The 19,981-nt window shown below is 31.6% G+C and overlaps 1 protein-coding gene across 5 annotated transcripts in view; it reads left to right on the top strand.

Annotated features, from left to right (window-relative positions):
- Jupiter (microtubule-associated protein Jupiter) overlaps positions 1-19,981 on the top strand; it is a 141,876-nt gene that overhangs the window by 55,425 nt on the left and 66,470 nt on the right. For 3 of the 5 annotated variants that reach the window (XM_068763692.1, XM_068763691.1, XM_068763693.1), the window contains exon 1: positions 15,829-15,999. The exons of the other annotated variants lie outside the window; for them this stretch is intronic. In XM_068763692.1, coding sequence (XP_068619793.1) covers positions 15,938-15,999 — 62 coding nt within the window. In that variant the 5' untranslated portion in view covers positions 15,829-15,937. Of the gene's footprint in view, positions 1-15,828; positions 16,000-19,981 lie in introns of those variants that run through there. 5 annotated transcript variants of the gene reach the window in all.

Here is a 19,981-nt window from a genome sequence, read left to right as displayed (position 1 = left end):
TTTAGAAAAACTAATGTAGCGAGCATAAATTAATTAACTAACACAAAAGAGAACATAAATCGCAATGTTACATGCATTGCCATTTACGTTAGTAGAAACAAATCGATTTATCTTCAGTTTTAAATTGAAGTTCATCGGAACGGAATGAGAACAATTTCGCACCGTAATCGGGTGAAAGGTAATTTATAATTAGTCCTCGGTCAATCGAAAGTTTACACCCAACTTGTAGATTAGTCCAGCGAATGCTGCTATGCTGTTTTATGTGCCAATTACTATTCAATTGGATTTTGCGTGTTTAATGGTGTTTACAATTTGCTATGTTAATTGGATTTATACATTATTGCATTTAGTAATCATTTTTGTTTTTTCTTTTTATACAGATTATATCTTTGTTAACTAACATTTTGAAATAATCGAATTAATCTGTATTGAGTTTTGGTTTTTTGATTGTTATTTTAAATTATTGAATTATTTTGGAATAACGATTAGTATGAAAGTATATGTAGTAGGTACAGCCAGCTCTTTTACGTTCACAAAATATATCCGTTAGAAAAGTGTGCTAAAAAAGTGTAAAAATACATGTAACATATGGTAAATTTAGGAATACGTTTCGCAACTTTAAAGAATTATGCAAAATGAGGAAACTAAATATTTTATCGAAAATCTTGTAAAAAATGTAATAATGAAATGCACATTACATAAATATTTATAAGTAAATAGTATTTTCATTGCCAAAAATTATAATGAATGTATAATGAAAATTCAATCCATAAGTATAAAACCTATGAAAATACAAATAAAAATCAATTTTGTAACTATTCACCGCTACTTCATAACATACATACGTACGTACACGTTGATCACGGATTATCTAATCTAAAAGTATTAAAATTCAAAATATTTTATTACATAAAGTAATGGTAGTAGCTGTAAAATTGACGGTATACAAAAACATTTAATAGAAATTGGACATTGTGTGCAGTGGAGAGAATGATTTTAGAACAAAAAATATTTAAAACCTCCTCTCCGACAGTTTATTGTTCTGCGTCTATCCACTTAAAAGAAAAGAGCATTAACTTTAACAATAAGACCGGAGGACATCTGAATAGCTTTCTCTGGCCCGTTTTGTTTAACCCCAACTATTAAGCTGTCGACACATTATGCCCGTGAAATCATCTATGTTGAGTTTCGACGGCGCTCCTCTCGAAATACACTTTACAATGAGATGTAATGCATTGTTGATTGAATGAGACAAGGGCTAGTTCTATTCAAATTGTGCTTTTGTTTTTAAAGTATGATGAAACGTATGCGTGCAATAAAAGGTTCTATGGGAAATATTTTTGATACATGTGATATGTCGGGTAACATGTTATAGTAGTCGTCGTGTATAGTAATTATACGTTAGCTACCTTATGAAAAAATTTCCTTATCCTTCTAATATTTAAATTATGCTAAAAGATCTTCTATCTATATTTTTCTCTCTCTACTTTATAAAAATCTATAACCGCAGTTTTTTTGTATTGCTTTTGACAATTTGATATATTATACCTATTCTATTATTGACTTTTGTATTCTCCCAAATAACTATTTTTTTTTTAATAAACTTATTTATTTTGGAGATTAAATTAAATCACAAAGGTTTAAAGTAATACACCTTTTTTTTTGTTAACAAGGAGTTCTAATAGTTAAATTTTTTTTATTAGACCTTTGGTTTTTGTTAATACATAAAAACCTGTATAATGAAATTCTGAAATACTTAGTTTTTTACATAAAGTCATTTTTATCATCGTCATTTCTGCCATAGTAAATGGCTTTGCCCATAGATTTCGAATAAGACTGGTTGGAAGCGGCCCGTATCCAGCGTCTTTCGGAGATTTTAACGAGGGTGTCTGTCTACCTTGTGGGTAGACGTTCCACTCTGCGCTTGCCAGTCTGTTTTGTGTGCGCTATGAAGCCTGCCTAGTGCCACATCAACTTGCCAGTTCGTAGGGCTATCTCAGTTACTTTTTTTGTACAAACTTCAAATCACTACATTCTTGATTCGATCTCTTCACGACTTGTTGAGCGATTGTGAGCTTACCAATAAGGTATTAAATGAGGATCACGTTTTAATGCTAATATTCTTGAATATAAATGTAAGGAAAATAAAAATTTTACTTATTTTGTGTATGTGCAGTTTTTTTATACACATCGGCGAGGATATGTGAACTTAGTAATGGTTTTACTAACAAGCTTACCTTTACTACCAACAATTCTTGAGATGTACCGGATATGCAAATTATCATATATCAGATGCCGATAAGATCGCAACACGTCTGCAAAGCGGTTACTGCTACTGAGCTTCTGCACATTTTATGTCAAGTAGAGTAGTTGACTCGCAGCCCGTGGAGTGGCTCGAGTTACCACTTCGATACTTTGCTGTTTGCAATATGTTTGTTACCGGTTTAATTCCTGCCAAGTAAAGAGACGGTTACAGCAATAAAATAATTTTTAATTCAGATATCAAATTTTTTGTTGTAATAATGTAAAAAACTAAATTTTTACCTACGAAAATTTTAGAACGACTATAATAGAACGATGCCCACTCATAAGGTGGATAGACGAACCTGTAAAGGTCGTCGGAAGACGCTGGATACAGGCCGATTCGAACGTTTCTTTTCGTCGAAATTGTTGACGTTCTACGACTGAAATGATGATAATGACGATGACGACTAGTTTTAGTTGTTAGTCGCAATTACGTACTAATAGTGTATTATTACATCTAACGTCAACGTTAAAAAAATTGTATAATTCCTACTGTGATTAAACGTCGTTGTCATATTCTATATAGCAGTGGTGGCCAAGCTTCTAGATAGTTGCAGCCATTTTTAGAAATTTATAATGTATAGCAAGCCGTAATAGAACCCCATTCTTAAGACATATCTCCCGAACGACACGAGCTACTAGACGCGGCGTGGGGAGGTCTCCCTCTAGGTGGACCTCCGACAGTTGCTGTCGCGGGAAGTCGCTAGACAAAGGCAGCGCAAGCGCCTTGCAGTGGGTGTGTGGATGTTTACTTAATAGTTTAAGAAAATGTCAGCAGGTTATACTGCTCAATATATAGAAAGCAGCAGGTTTTTTGTAATTAAATGAAATAGAGAAGAAAGGAATTGTGATTATAGTCGACGGATCTATGAGCATTTAAGTAAATGTATTATAAACTTTTGGTTTATTGTAATAACCGGGTTCCGGAGAAATATCTAACCAATAGTTAAAATACAGTGAACCGTGGTTAACTTTTAATTACAGGCGTGTAATCGTATACAAAGTACGAGCAATAAATAGCAACTTAATGCATTGACTCGTGCGGTGATTACAGTAATCCCTGACGTAACAACGACCGCTTTAGGCTGCTTACATACTCTGTTCACGCAGCTTACACTTGCGACTATCATTGTAGATTTTTTCGTAAAAATTAATTACCAATTTAACATATTTTTATTTAACGTTCAGGAGTGAGACATTCCTTGCGCGCGTGTATTTCTTTCTCCTTTAATGACGAGGAAAATGAAAGCAACTAGTGATCTATTTGCTGTGTATTTTAAAAACTAGTAACAATCATAATTGATATAAACTAAATGGTAACGACTATCTAACTGACATCGTCCGGATTCAACTCTGAGTTTTAATATGAATGAGTAATAAAAATTTGACATTGCAGCGTTTTCATTTAAACGCTACACATTTAGTGCTCCTTTTGCAGTTAGATTAATCTTAAGTGCGATTTTTGAAAATAAATGTTATTTATCTCAGTAATAAGTGTAAGTATTAGTAATGATTATACTGATAATAGTTTTTTTTTTAAATAAAAATCTCTGTACACCGAGGCTTAGCCGTAACACAAGAAAGGGTGAAAAATTTGAATACCAATATTATTATTTTAAAATTATTGAAAATGCCTCATAGTTGTATAAAATTGTATATTGTTTCTGTTAGAGGTCGATGCTGTTAGCCTTATGGGGCTGTTACGGCTTCTTCGGCACAGGGCGCGCTGGAATAATTTTTTTTAATTTCTCCTTCTGTAATTTTTGCCCGTGGTCGCACACCATTTGTGTGTTATGTGATGCATCTGTGTGGCTTGGATAGACTGATTCTTCGTCCTTTCGGGTAGTGTTGGGGGAGCAGTCTTCGTTCCGTAGCTGTTGCTGTAGTTTTTTTCGCTGCTTTTGTAGCTGTCAGTGTTAAAGTTTAGCGATCTCACTACTCCTGGAAGGCGGTGTTTTATCCCTTTCGGAGTCGTTGCGTTAGGTGGTAGTAAAGCGCGGCGCGGTCGTTGGTTTGCTTTAAGAGAAATAACATGTAGTATATTATTTTACTCTCGTACACCCCTGTCTAGTTTCGGACAGGGCCTTACATTTGAAATATACTATTTATTTCCTTATTTTATGATCGTTATTATATTTTTTCACAGCAATAATTTAATTGAACTCTGGTATGTTGTTGGCGGCTGGGAAAACTAGATTGTTAGGGTTGTGTTCGATGTTTTGAAAGTATCTTATTGTCGGCGCACCGTATTTATATTGTATGCATTATGCAACATAATGATGTTGATATAAGTATGTGCTAAATAAAGAACTAAAATGTCCAGCTGTGTATTTCGTATTAAATGCTTAAAAGCAAAAATAATATTTTGTATAATCTTTTTAATTTACAATTATATGTGGTTTTATTATTATTATGAAAGAATGTGCTGCAAAAAATACAAATTGTTATCGATTTGCGAAGATAAAGAAATTTAGTTCGAATAGAATTAACTATTGTTATATATATTCAAATGATGGTATTAGATCTATCTCTTTTCTTTTATATCAGTAAAATAACTATACTACATGAATCATAGCCGATACAAGCTTTTACGTCTTAGTTATAGAAAAAGCCGTAAAGGTTGGAATTATATGTTTTAAAATAAACAATATAAGTAATTAAGCTTTTTAACAAATTTTAATCCTTCAGTTGAGTTTGTTTCTGTTTACTTTTTGTGGGTGTATATTAATACAGGTAGTAGTAGCTGCAGAACGAGACTACGGAAACATGTCGTCTGCGGTACCAGATGTCGATAAGGCATCGTGCTCACGAGCTCATAATAATGACCATGCTTAGTGCTAGATAAGGCGTCCTAGCCTACTCACGGCTCTATCCAGTCGGACTCGGTGCGACAATGCAAAGTGGGTCCATTAGATACAGGGAGGAGTCTGACATCTGTTATACAAAACCGGCGATATCTCTAAGAGCTACTACCTCGTGGACATTTACTTTATCCATTTCAACAACCAATTAATTATTTTTTATCGGAATATGGTATTAACAAATTAATGCATTCATTTTGATTTATTTATTTCAAATCGTATCAAAATAGGCATGCCTACTGCAAAACTTAGATTATTATTTATTATTATTAAAACGTTTGTCTATTGTATACGTACACAGCCCAATAAAAAAATAAAAAATAGAAAAACAATATGAAACGGCTCTCTAAATATTATTAATAATTTAAAATAGGATTTATAGCAATTAAATGTGCACATATATATATATATATATATATATATATATATATATATATATATATGTATATATAAATATACATATATATATACATAAATAAATATATTTATATCACCGATAATATGAGCCTTGAAGTGATTCGCCTGCCGAAATTATTTTACAGTACCCAGTGAAAAGAAAGGCATTTGTGTATAGTGTTAACAGACGAAGAAGAAGATACCGCTTAGTGTTTAGAATCAACATCGCAAACTTACATATACTTGCCGCTAACTATTCGGTTATCCCTTGTTATTTCTTAGTGATAGTGTTAAGTATACGGCGGTCATCTTTAAAAAATACATGTCCGAACCATCTGAGTTATTTTGCATAATATTTGCCTCAAAGTTATATCGTCCGGAGTAATGCAAGACTTCTGAAATAGGCATACAGTTGACCTTCAGGATAGATTTTAAATATCATTATGTCAGCCTATAGGCACCCACTGTGAGGTATAGACCACGATGACTGGGCCATTGCCTTTAACCCTTAACTTGGCAGATTTTTTTTAATATTACATTAATATTCATACCTCTTGACTTTTAAGACTCAAAGATGCCAACAGAAAAAAACTGAACAAGCGTTCGAAAATTAAGAAATTACCTAAACATCCACATACAAATGATTACTTTGCATTCAAAATTGATGCTACTATTTTTTTTAATTCTGATGTATCTACAGACACATTATCAAGAAAAGGGTTAAGTCTGATTTATATAGGCATTTCATAGCGCGATATATAAATATAGGGATAATTAGTGCCTAAGAAACACAAATCTTTACTTCGAGCTTCATGGAACTTTTATTGACAGCTTGACAGTTGCCCGAACGTGAGAACGGTGTCAACAAAGTGTAATATTATTCCTGAGGCGAAGACGTTAATAAGCCGGGTATTACCGCCAAGACATTTATAAATGCGTCACCTCGTCTAATGGTTTCCCATATAGTATTTGATACATCAGCTTCGTTCCCTCTTGGTTCTTAAGGGTTCTGGTGTTAAAAGTATATAACTCACCAGATATGATATGAGGAACACATCGTCTGCGCAAACGCACACGCACACTATACATACGAGTATATATCTATTTACGTATGAATATTTGTTATAATCATAAGAGGCAATAAACCTTGTTTGTCATACACAAAGTTATTATTAGAAATGCAGATAAGCTTGTCATACCTTTCTCTAGGTTATATTTTTTGGTTTTTTAAGTTTTTAATTATTATTTAATATGGACGGTATTGTAAAAAACTTACCTCCCAGTCTCAGACTTATCATATAAAAATTTAAAAAAATGCGTCTTGCAAATCTAGCAAATATATTCTGTAGTACAAATAATTAAAACTTGGGAATGATTCGCTGTAACTACTGTGGACTTGTGATCATAGGACATGGGTTCTATTCCCGGGATACAACTTTATACAACTCACACTTTGGGCATTAAGTATATATAGGATTGCCACAGCTCACAGACAAGTTTCCAGAGGATGGGCAGCAGCGTCCTCTGGGTACCATAGTGCCACATTTCGATTGCGAGATTTCTACGCGCCTTTCAAGTGTGGCGATTATAGTATATCCCAACATAAATATTTTTGGGGGAGGCCTAGGCCCTGCATGTGGGCGTCTTAAGGGCTGTTACGACGACTATACTTGTTGTGGGATATTCTCAGATCAGGGTGCTTTTGAAACTATTAGTTTTGTTGTTAGGGAAACTCTTTATAAAAGAGCTCTAATTTATTATCAGTTTCTATAAATCTGTGATATTCTAGCTTTTTTCTAATAAATACTCTAGTAATCACAGTCATTGATTTAAAATGGAAAATAAAGTGAATAAACATTACATTACATTGCTTAAGTTAAAGAAGTAAACACTATAAAAATGCGTAAAGAGCAGGTTTGAAGCTCACACGAGTAACACACGAGAAAATAATTGCCTGACCCGAGAGTCGAGTCGTATAATACTTTTCATAATAGTCCAGGATTGTTCCTGTTCCCGGTTAATGGTAGCTTCGCAGCAAGATAATTAATGATAACCGACATCCTGCGCGCCTGCAGCGACCGCCTCTGCCCACATGTCGTATAAAATACAGCGTTTATACATAATTTTGCACCACAATGAAAACGATCCTTTCGTAATTACGAATCAATTTATAACATCGCTTATGTGCTTTTTATTTAACAATGAAAAGAAAAAATGTCTAGGCAATTTTATTTATTTATTTAAATACTTTGTATATGAAATAAAGTATTACCGATAATATACCATTTTATGACCAGTGAACCATTTGGTGATGCAGTAATAAATTAAATTAATAAGAATAAAAGAGAAAAAATATAGTTCATATGTACACTAACTGTTACTACTACTAAAATATGTAACATTCTGTATAGGAGTCAAATTTATTTGTTACCAATTTGTTTGTAAAAAACGTGATTGACAGTTCACGTCAGTGAAGCAGTAAATCTCCAAAACGGGTCTCTCACGTGGGTGAGAAAGATGGCAGCTTCGAATGGAGTTTGCGGGACAGCGATTTTTGGTGGAGCGTCTTCTTAGTAGATGTGACGGAGACAGCGAAAGAAACTAACGAATAAACTTCACGTTGTCACGTTTTTCAATTTTATGATGTTATTCGTCTTCTTCTTGGCAGTAATCGAACATTTTTAACAATCCATAATTTTGTGGGGATGTAATAGAGAAAACATTTGATTTAAACCAAGAACTTTAATTAAACAAAAACACTCGTATATTCGTCATACATAGCAAATCTGACTGTCCCCTGTCAATGTCAATCCTTACATCCTACTATCCAAATGTTGCCCCATAACTATTTTTCTCCAATTTCACGATAAACATAAATTTAAAATTACTATGATGAATCCGTCCGTAATATAACGTAAATAATTAAATTTATTCTTTACGGTTTTTTTGTTTGCTCAGATTGATTGGTTATGATTCTGCAACAGTCATTAAACAAATTATGATCAACAGTGGTTACAGTAAACAGGATGGAAAGTGTGTTGTTTTTTAGAATAATCTACCCATGGATGAGGTAATACGTCCGCAAAATGCTCGTTTAATGAGGTTTCACATTATAAACTAGTTTGAGACGTAACATCCTGATTACATCCTAAATGTAAAGGTATAGATGATTGACTAAATAAAAGTTAATTTGTTTAAGTTATTTTTTATTAAAGAGGAACTAATTTAATTTTATGTGATCATTTATTAATGGTTAGTAGCACTTGTTTTACTAGGGGTACCTAGGTATGTTTTTTAATTCAGCGCCTATCGTATCTAATGAAATAAGTGAAGTAAGAAGACGGGTACACGCGTAGTGGTTTTCAAGAGGATTAGTATTTCAAAACTTTTGGGTAATGTCACGTTCGTGTAGTTGAGGCTTAAAAAAAGGTCATATTCAAATATTTTTTGACCCTATAATGAGATATAGAAAGCTGAACAAAACGTAGTTGGGGGCTAACTTTAAAACGATTCTAGAATTTGCGACTGAATCAATAATAGCAAGCGCTACCGTATCTCCGTCCGACCGGAAGTGCTATACCGCTCGTTAGCCATTTCAGGCAGTTGTGGCGACAGTTCATCCGACATTGCGCCACAAGTAAACAATGAAACGTTGATAATATCGCCTTCTCTTTACTAAGACAAAAAAGTTTGAGAACAAGTGACGAAATACGAGTCCGGATACATCAAATACATATTATAGCTAGAACAGTCTATCGTTTTTCAGTTGCTGATCACCGTTTTCATTTTTCAGTTTTAAAGCATAATTGAAAAAAAAATTAGTAAGCACGTTCAAATATATCGTTCTTACAGTGTTTACCGGTTTATCCTTGAAAAATAATTGAAAGATAATCAGATATTTATTTATTTACAAAATGCTGACCAGAAGCACATTCATTAAAATGCTCACAATAAAGTTCAATGTCCAATGAAAATTCTAATGCCCAAAATATACAAGTATTTTAGATGTGGACTTTTACAATATTTATCTATATATATATACACCCTATGTATATATATATATATATATATATATATATACATACATATAGTGAAATATTTAGAAAGAAGATAATTAATAAGAGATATTAATATATACAAAGAAAGAAGATGCGATTAAGTACTATTTTAAGAGAGGGTAATAATCTAATAAATAGATGTAAATTAATATAGCAAACAAAACAAGAATAATACCATTATACTACTGTATCATTGAAATATATTACTTTTGTCTAAAGTAATAAATTTTTTTCATTCTACACCTAGTGTAGTATATGGATACTTTATTAGATTTTATTAGACAAATACATGCCTAATAAAATAATTAAAACAACAATCACATTTTAGATTTTTTCTTTATGCAGACTATACTCGTATATTGCCGATGTAGTAGGAGGCAATTCAATTATTAAATATAACGCAAATTAAGAGAAAACAGTTTGATTTGGTTGGCTGGTTATCTAGAGAGCTTGGCTATTGTGTGCACGGAATCTGAAATTCTTTTTCAAACGATCCACTAATTTATTCACTTTTTAACGTTTTATTAATAAAATTTAAACAGAGAAAACATAATATATGATATAGGAGTGAAACTTTAAGCTACTTTGGCCACGGTTTATTCAGTTTAAATAAAAAATATTTATTAATGGCATGAATGGCATATTGATGGCATTGAAAACACTTGGTAATCAGCCTTAGTTAGCAAACGTAAACTTATTTGGTAAATCACAGAAATAACTACTTATATGGTTTATTACGTATTTAGAAGTACAAAATAGACCTCAATAAATATTTACTTATTAATGAAGGATCTCCATTCCTGGTATAGAATTGAGTTTGCTTATCATCATTCTATAATCATAAATAAAGTTAAGACACTATTGAAACATGTAATAATATATAGTTTTTGTGTTCTGTGAAACATATTAAACCAAAGGTGAGGTTACCTTTTTAAAAAACTTGATTATGTATTTTAATTCACGTCACAAGCACGCGGATTTCCTCAGTGTTTTCTTACTTCCGAACGCAAAATAACGAAAGTTTCCAATTTACAAAGATGCAAACATGGCAACATCAACACGCTAGTATTCGTAAAGAGGTAAGATGTAGAGCGCGCGTGATTGGGAACATATTCTATAATCTAGCATTACATTACGCGAGTAAGTTTTGTAATAGTGACATAGCAATAACGAAATGACCGTTGCTCAATTTTCTTACACCACAAAGGGAAACTCCGTACTTTGTTCTCTTAACCGGTCTGAATATTTGTCCCTTGTCGGTTTACCGCATGATGGTTTGATGCAATTACTGTACTAGATTTTTCTAAGCAATTGCATGTTTAGTTGCGTAATTGTGACAATTGCATATTGACAAAAAACCTCTTATCTCAAGCTTTTAAAAAAACAGAATAATAGATTATTCTATATATTTTATTAGTATAGAAGACTTACAGCTAAAGGCAATTATAGATATACGAAATAATGGTGTAGTTAAATTATAAGTCAATTATAAATCTTTACTTATGACAATAGGTATAAAAATGAGTGTAATAAAGTAAACAAACAATAACGGTTATAGAAGAAAATAATGTTATGTTATGGCTTTATTTATTAGTTTCTGTAGCCAATGTAAAAATAATAAACTATGGTTGCCTTAATATTGACTTATAATCTAGTTTCATTTCCTTTTCATTTAGATTTATACTCTGCTGCGAGTCCGGATGTCGATCAACAAGACCAACTTGTATTTGTATTAAGTATAGAATCATGAAACATTTACACGTGTATGTTAAATTTTTTTCATTTTATTATTGGATACATAAGGTACACAATTTAAGATGAAATTTTTTTTCGAAAGATTTGTAACGATTTCTTTGTCTTGATTGTCTCACTTTAATATAAATTTCTGCATATACCTTTCCAAAGCTTTCTTATTGAAGGTGAGTATATATTATTAGTATTTAAGTATCATATTTTTTCATCAACATTTGAGCCGAAGGTCGCCTCCTGTTAAAAATAGGTTTCCCAGACAAAAGATATACCTTCATCAACCTAAATACTTTAAGTCTTTAAGATTAGTTCTTAATATAAGGTGAACAATACTCTTATTGTTTATTATAGGCATGGTTGGTACGCCTGTCCTTGCTTAAAAATATTTGTTTTTTAACATAATTTAGAAATATTCGAAAGCGTCAGGACAAGTTCAGAGTAATCCTATTTATATCAGGCATGTGGCGCAGTTTCCTAATAAATGTTTACAAGTAAAGAAGTAATCCATTAATCGAAAAAACAGTTCGTCTATGCACGGAACAGGAAATGAAATATAAACAAACGTTTCCGAGAAAGGAATGTGCACTTTCTGATGTAGAAATGCCCTTTGTAGAGTTACGTTTAACCGATGCTCCTCTGTGCAATGTTACTGTTTGTACTGTAAATGCTATGGATGCAGGACGTATGCTGAGGTGCCCAGATATATTGACGTAATCAGACGCCTCGAACCTTCAAATTAAATATTCGAATGTTAGTGCTTAGCTTTTATTGTTATCGTTAAATTTAAATTTTAACGTTATTATTATATAATTTGCATAATCTATATGAATTCGGAATGTAATAAGGCATAAATCTTTATCGGAGACTTATAAACAAATTAGGTTTTAACTAATCCATCCGTATACATACCACTGCATGCTTACTTAGTTACTTAGACTTGGGGAAAGCAATATTTATATATTGCTAGTTGTCTCCTGCCCGCTTCGCGTGACTTAAACATATAGAACAATATTAATTGTTTGTTACCTAACTGCCTATCCGTCTAATTATCAGCCTCCTGAACTCCATTTACAGGCGTAAGAATCTAAATAAAAACTGTTATAAATGACTTAAAATAAAATCTGATTTTAAAGTTTTTGGAAAGTAAATTGATTGTACCTTTTTTGTGTTTGATAAAAAAATACGTCTTCTTAATGATTTGTTTAGTTTCTAAAAATAATATGCACCTTTCGAAATATGTTCAAAATTGGGTTTGGTCAAGTGACTCGCGTGTAGATAGATAATTAGTGGGTTCGCCTCCTTAATGGTTCGGTGTTGAAACTGGGAAGCTCTCGACTGTTTGACGTATGCTTCGTAAAAAGTCAATGATCACGATGCTGCAAGCGACATTATTACTATACAATACCTTGTTCTATATGCGTGTAGATATCTTATTTAGAAAAACTAATTTTTTGGTAGTTCATGTATAGCTAAATCATGACTCGCAAAATTTTCTTTGCAAATGTCATAAAAAGAACGACATTTAAAAAGAAATGTTAAATTATGCAAACTGTAATAAGTAATTTATTTATTTAAATGATGTGTTAGTGTAATTATTTTCATCTCACAGTTTTTTATGTAACCTTATTTAAAAAATTACATTTTTTCCAATTTCACTATTTCACCCTTCTGTCTACCTGTATCTATCCCACCTTAGCAGTAAAATCAGTTGGCACACACATGACAATTCCCAGGGGACTCTAAAATGCTGAAAGATTATTGAATGAATATATCTAGAGCTTATAAAACTTTAGAGAGTGTAATACAAAATCGTAATTTTAAACCTATTTTCAATGATTGTTATTAAAAATTATTGGAAAGATTCCACTTGTCTATTTTCTCAACTCGGTAAAGGTTATTATTTAGTTCAGTAGCGGAGTAATGAGTTGTAATAAACTTCAATTTCGACAGCGACGCAATGTTTAAAGAAATGCGAAGTGATGCGATTGTTGAAGATTTTAAATAGACAAAATGTTTATTCTAACAATACTAAAGGGTATTTTAACAGTCAGCATTAATGGTTTACGGTTCACTACTTAAGTAGAAAGACAGTGATTTAAGTGCAAATATACTCAGAGCGTTCCCACAACGATGCTCCCACTAAAGCCGCTTAAAAACTTTCACTGGCTGTCAACGCTAATCCCACTAACTGTAATATATAAAATGACTGCTTCTCCTAACGAGGTAAAGTACTCTAATCCAAAATAAATTTAATGTATCGCGGGAAGAAAAACAATATGTTTTCAACAAAGTATAACGAAAAATACTTTACAAATATACACTAAATGCACCAATTATTCATTTATTAATTAAGTTTTTTTCTTCTTATCTCTATAAGGTTAATGTGAACTTGATCCAAATTGATATTTTTGTAATATTTTACTATGCTTCATTGTTTTTGATTTAACATAACTTTTATTCCGTAAATGTTTTAATATTATTCACATAATCCAGTGTCATATTTATTATAATTTTTATTATTTAAATGTATGTATTCTAAAATTAAATGAAGTAGGAATTTGCACGTGATCTTTTAAATCTTCGATTCTTGACATTATTGGACACAGATATAATATATATATATACATATAAATAAATAAAAAAATACACTACGGCCTGCTACTTGTCCTGCTTCTGTATCCATACTATAGTTGTCTATAAGAAATCGCCTCCAGTATAAAGACCGCCCATCGTACATTTTTATTATTATTACAATTCTTTGCTTTCTTGTTGCTCTTTTATTACCTGTACATTAACATGTATTAATTAAAGTAAGTAATTAATAAATGTTTATGTAGTAAAAGAAATATTATTAATTTTATGATAATAAGAGAAATAATTATAATATATTTAATATTATAATTATTTCTTTTTAATGTATAGTATTTTTTAATGTTATTTTAATTCATAGCTGTAGGTGTTAAGAAAAGCGATACAGATCATGTGAACTTTTTTTCTGTAACTTCAATTCAACGGAAAAGTTATGAATTTTTCATAAGGACTTCCTTCGCGTTTCTATCACTAGACGGCGATAGATTTCATTTATTTCCATGATTAACGGAGTGGTTGTAACTTTCAATCGTTGAACGGTCTGCGCAACAAATCGGAAACTAATCTAAGATGTCTAAGTTTGTGTACATTATTCGACAACGAACAAAATAAAAGTGCCAGGACGTGTTATTAAAATATACTTTATACGTTTTATTTCTTATAACTATGTGCTTACATATCAATTATATGCACTCGATTATTTAATACATATAAAAACAAGACAAAATTACATTTAGAAACATAAAATGAACACATGTTTATTTTATTTAATTTGTGTTATTATTCACAACAAATTAATGTTTTTTCACAGCATTTGCATATATAGTATAAATAAATTAAGGTTATTATTTATTAATTATTTCTTTTAATATTTACAGCCAATTTACGTATTATATGACTGTGTAGTTGCATGGCTATAAATCTATATTTATAGCTATGCAATAGAGAAAAAACGAAAGTTTTCCGTGAAAAAAAAAACGTCCTATTTAGTTCACCTAATTTTCATTATCTATTAAATTGATTACGCTTGTTATATAGTTATGTATATAGGTATTTTATTAATAACGTATAGAAAACGAAACAAATATGTATACTTAAATTTTAAATCTTAATTTAATTTCACAAGAAAGTTGCAATAAAGAATGTATAAAAATACATCTAACTAATCATTCCATGTTTATTAAATCATTCCTATAATTATCTTGTTAGGACCATTTAAAGTGACCATTTGTGTATGTCATGAGAATAATGCAAGAGCCAAATCTGATAGAAACTAAAATATTTATTTCAAGGAATGTTATCGCAAATGGCGCTTTTTCATTGTCATTTGCATGAAATGAAGTAATTAAAAGGTAACTTGAAGGGTAAAGAGCGAGTTGTTTATCACTCAAGTATACTCAAATTCATTATAAGTCCTGAACTAATATTATATATCGATCTCCTAAAATATCTAGGATTTATGTTAATTTTAGTTTCATAACTTATATTACACATAAACAAACAAGCTCCAGCCATTCAAGAACACAGGTACAAAAAGTTCCTAATCCGTCGAACCCTTCAAGAGTGGTGAGGAAACCAAACAAATAAAAAGCTGTTACGTAAGTGTCTACGCCTGCCATGTTTTTACGGAAGCGATCAGTTCAACGTCACTCATCCCTAAATTTTTTTGTTATTAAAAACCTGTTCCCATCCGTCGTCACGAGTCATCTGGCACGGGCATGTGTCGTATGAACATTAGCCACCAGGTGCTCAGAAGAAATGAAAAAAAAGCAAGGTATGGGCGCGGAAGCGGCGGGCATGCGCGGCTCGCTTTTCACGCGCGGGGTAGGGTGGTCGCATCGACTTAAGCAAGGGTACTGCCCGCGCGCGTTCAGTCAGCTGACAAACGCAGCAACGTCCACACGTGTCTATCCCATTGTCGTGTCGGGTTCGCGCAGTGAACGCTGTGTTAAACGTCTTCATTTTCCCAAATACGAAACTATGGCCACCTACGCCCAGTTCAAGCATGTCGAGCTCTACAAGATCGGTCATGGAAAGAATAGGTAAGGAATTTTTTTTTTCAAGGAGGATGCTGGAGCGGCCCTGTGTTCTTTCGACAAAGGGATCTATTGTTTCGTTACAGGTCAAGGGTTGATCTAATTTGTCGTTTCAAACATAACATTTTTTTCTCAAAAATTTACACACGCTTTGAATTATCTTCTTTTTAGAATGGAAATAAAATCACGATACATAAGTATAATAGAAATATTAGAAATAGTAGTATAATATAATAAAATATTGAAAAATCTATAAATTTTATTTTAACTATCTCATATCTAACAACGTGGGTGTATTGAACTCAGCGTTAGGGCGCTGAGGTCAACCATTACGTTTGCCCTTATAAAAATTTCAGTCTTTTCAGTTGTTCGGGAGCATTCTCGTTGTTCTTCGATGATATTTAACGGCATTGTCATTCACGTTGTATATTATTGGGAAGAGTTTTTAAAGACCCATCTCCCCATAAAAGCCATCATCTCGTCTCTACCCACATCAAAAAAATATTTTTAGTAAAAATTTTTTCTTTTCATTAGAAATTTTCGTATTGATATTATCATCAGGGATCTATAATAAATATTGTACTCCACCGTTTTAATATATTACTTTATACATATTGGCACAGTGATGTAAATTTACAGGAAAACATGATATAAAAAATACATAAAAATATGATAAGATTAAAATAAAAAAATCTAGCATGAAAAATTAGTAAGCAATAAATTAAAATCAAAATTTGGTTGACGCCTCCACGAAAATTAAAGGATTTATTTCCGTGGAAAGTTTTTATCAGAAATGGGAGTAAGGCAAGGTACTCGTATCAATGGCGACGTTTTTTATGTCGTATTACGGAAATGCGGGCTACGACCGTCTGCGAATTTATTTAGCCGCATGACGATACCATCTGCGTACATAAGCTTGGTTTAATTTGGTAATTATGCTATTTCGGTTAAACTGTAAACCTTTTTATTACAAAAATATTCAAGTAAAATTTATGGTATTTAGCAATGTCGTTAGCTTTGATTTTTTTAGGTAGAGATCTAAAAGGCATTTGAGAAGTAAAACATATGTTATCTTTAGAAACTACAGATAAAAAGTTTTAAATAAATAATTGTCAAATTTTTAAAAGTTGGCTATTTAATTAAATAAAAATATTTATTTTACCATTCTTATAATATGGTTCATAATCCGCAGCATAAGAATGGCAATGGTGTAAAGGCGAATTTTATGCCGAAGTTACTATGTGCCAGTTGATATCAGTTTATGGTTTTACGTTTAAATACATAAAGATCTTAGGGTAGCTCAAATATTACATGTAGGGACACATACTTTCCTTTACGCAAAATCGATAGTCGATTTTTATATGTTTTACTACCAAATATATCTTAACAATTGTACATTGTACTTTTAGCTGAAAGAGCTATTTATAGACGTATGTGCTAGTTTAATAGGCTACACAACCTGTACGACTTTTTTAATTTCACTAGATTCATACACAATATAAATAAATAGTTGAAATGAAAAATTGAAATGAACAGACCTTTAATAGAGAAATAAAAAAATTGCTAAATAATTTTTTATTAAGGGTATGCAATTAAATAATTTAAGCAAAGGTATAAAAATATTACAAATGAAATGCGAGAAACACGTGCTACACGATTAGAACTATTTTGTACATATGTTATATAATTTTGGCATATTTCCTCGCGTGCTCGTTATGTTTGAAAGCAAATAGTACATACGTTTTACTCTTTTAATTTATACTTTGTAGTAAAAAAAAAATACTCATCTAGTTTTGGCTTACTAACGAATAGTGTCAAAAAGTATGTGGATGGCAGGCAGGCCGCTTCCGACCGGTCTTATTGTCAATCTCTGAGGGAGGCATATGTCCAATAAAGGACGTATTCCGGATGAAATGTTGATGACGTGATGAGTCTTTTGACTTTAGCAAGTCGAAAAAAGAAGAAAAATTTACGTACAAATAACATTAACATGGTCTTTGTAGAGTACTATTAGTACTATGACTTTATATGTTCCGGGCCTTTTCGGTAAAAAGTGAAAGATGATTTTGGTCAAAAAACATAGGAAAAATGGAAACAGTTGATTGTGTGAGGAAATAATGAGCCAGAAATCAATTTTATATTTTATACTTATATAGCAATAGAAGGATTATTTGCCACTGAATAATAATACATTTAAAATAAATGAATGTGGTTCTTATTATTGGATTCAGTAACAAAAAAGATACAAATACTATTGATTTTATTTTAACGTCGACTTAATCTAAATTTACCCCGTTAGTAATCACGTAAAATACAATAAATATTGATGTGAGAAAGAATTACTGTTATTGTTCCACAAATATGATTTAGTGCGAGAAATTATTCCGCAGCGCTGTTGGCAGCAAACTTATCTGGCACATCTGCGATAAATTAAAATTAAATTATGTACATGCATAATTGTTCTGAAATAACGGTTTAATCAATATGAATGAGCATTGTTGTTCTTTTCTTTAAGGTCTTACTTCGGATTATATTTAAAAGCCACGTGTTATTTTGAATTTCTGTACCCGTTGTCCTAAGCTAGAAATAACAATATTGATTATTAGTTTGTTTTACCAAAGAGTTAAGAGTCCCTCATAACTATACGAAATCTGACCATATCGTGAATTAAATTTAAATAAACAACCAAAGAGGGCAATACCTACCCACATAATCTGTCTCTAGTAAAAAAACATGATTTTTTGTTTAATATGTATCTAAAAAGACAGTAAAGTAAAATTTAAAAAATGTAACCACTTTAGCAATTTTTTACCAACTGTTAATGCTTGTTAAAAATTTGAATAAAGCAGAGTTTAATGCCTAAAAAAACGCCGAGTCTATTAATTCGAAGCTTCCACCGCCTATTAAATAAATTTATGAAGTGTTATTTCATTGTTTTATGTTATTCTAGTGTCGTTGGCAGCTATATTAGTTATTAATTGTGATATAGTCGACAGCGTTCTTTTTAAATATCGAAATAATTAAATGATAAATTCAAAAATATTTAACAATAAAAATTCAAACTTATATTGATAGTAATATTATGACATACGTAACGTATATTTATCCAATATATTTCAATATTCAGAAACTAACCTATTTTTATCATAGTTTTCTCGAGACCGAGGTTTGATTTATTTAAACTGGCCGCAAAAAATGACGTCGGATATTATTGAATAATAATTGTGTGCAGTTATTCGATTTATTCGACTAGCTAAAGCCGAACTTGTGGGCGAGGGGAAGGCGGAGGGTCGCTAGTGTCGCGTGACAACAGCCCTCATTAGCATTTTCATAGGAAGTCTGCGATTATATTCGGGGACTAGACAGACGCACGACGCCCTTACCGACGCAATACAGAAACTGTTTAAAAATACGTGATATCATTCGTCCTTGATTTCACCCTTAGACGTATATAACTAAGTTACCTTGGTCCAGTTAGAGAGGTCATTTTAAGGTCCAAAAATTGTAATAAATGTAAGACGAACGCAGAGTTTGCACGCTTATTGTATCGTTTTAATTCAACTCCACTAATTGTTACTACTTTTCCTGTTAAGATTTTTATATCGACCGATGTAAATTTGGTTATATTATTAGTTGAAACCTCTTTAATAGAATTTGGAATTTTCACATTGTTCTACTTAAAACAAAGGGATATTACAGACGTAATATTATCCTGCCTTTTGTAATTGCAAACAGGTGAAAATTTATGACAGTTCCATCAAAACTTTATAAGTTATATTATAATGTGGTTGTCCTATCATTTGAGGAATATGTTGGGTTTTACATACAACATATTAAGATAAAACGAACTGTAAATGAGGAAACGTTTCGTAGTTAATTAATATTTATAAATAAATACAGGATATTGTTATAAATAATGCATAAATTGTACTGTAAATTAAATTAAATATTCAACATTGATTTATTACTTACCATAAGATATTATTAG

Source organism: Battus philenor, unplaced genomic scaffold (genome assembly GCF_028537555.1).
Source record: "Battus philenor isolate CCGP_79_NKW_IND1 unplaced genomic scaffold, ilBatPhil1.0.hap1 SCAF_18, whole genome shotgun sequence".
In the NCBI taxonomy this organism is placed as follows: Eukaryota; Metazoa; Arthropoda; class Insecta; order Lepidoptera; family Papilionidae; genus Battus; species Battus philenor.
Note: the sequence above shows the minus strand (reverse complement) of the source record. Positions and strands in the feature narration are given on the sequence as shown.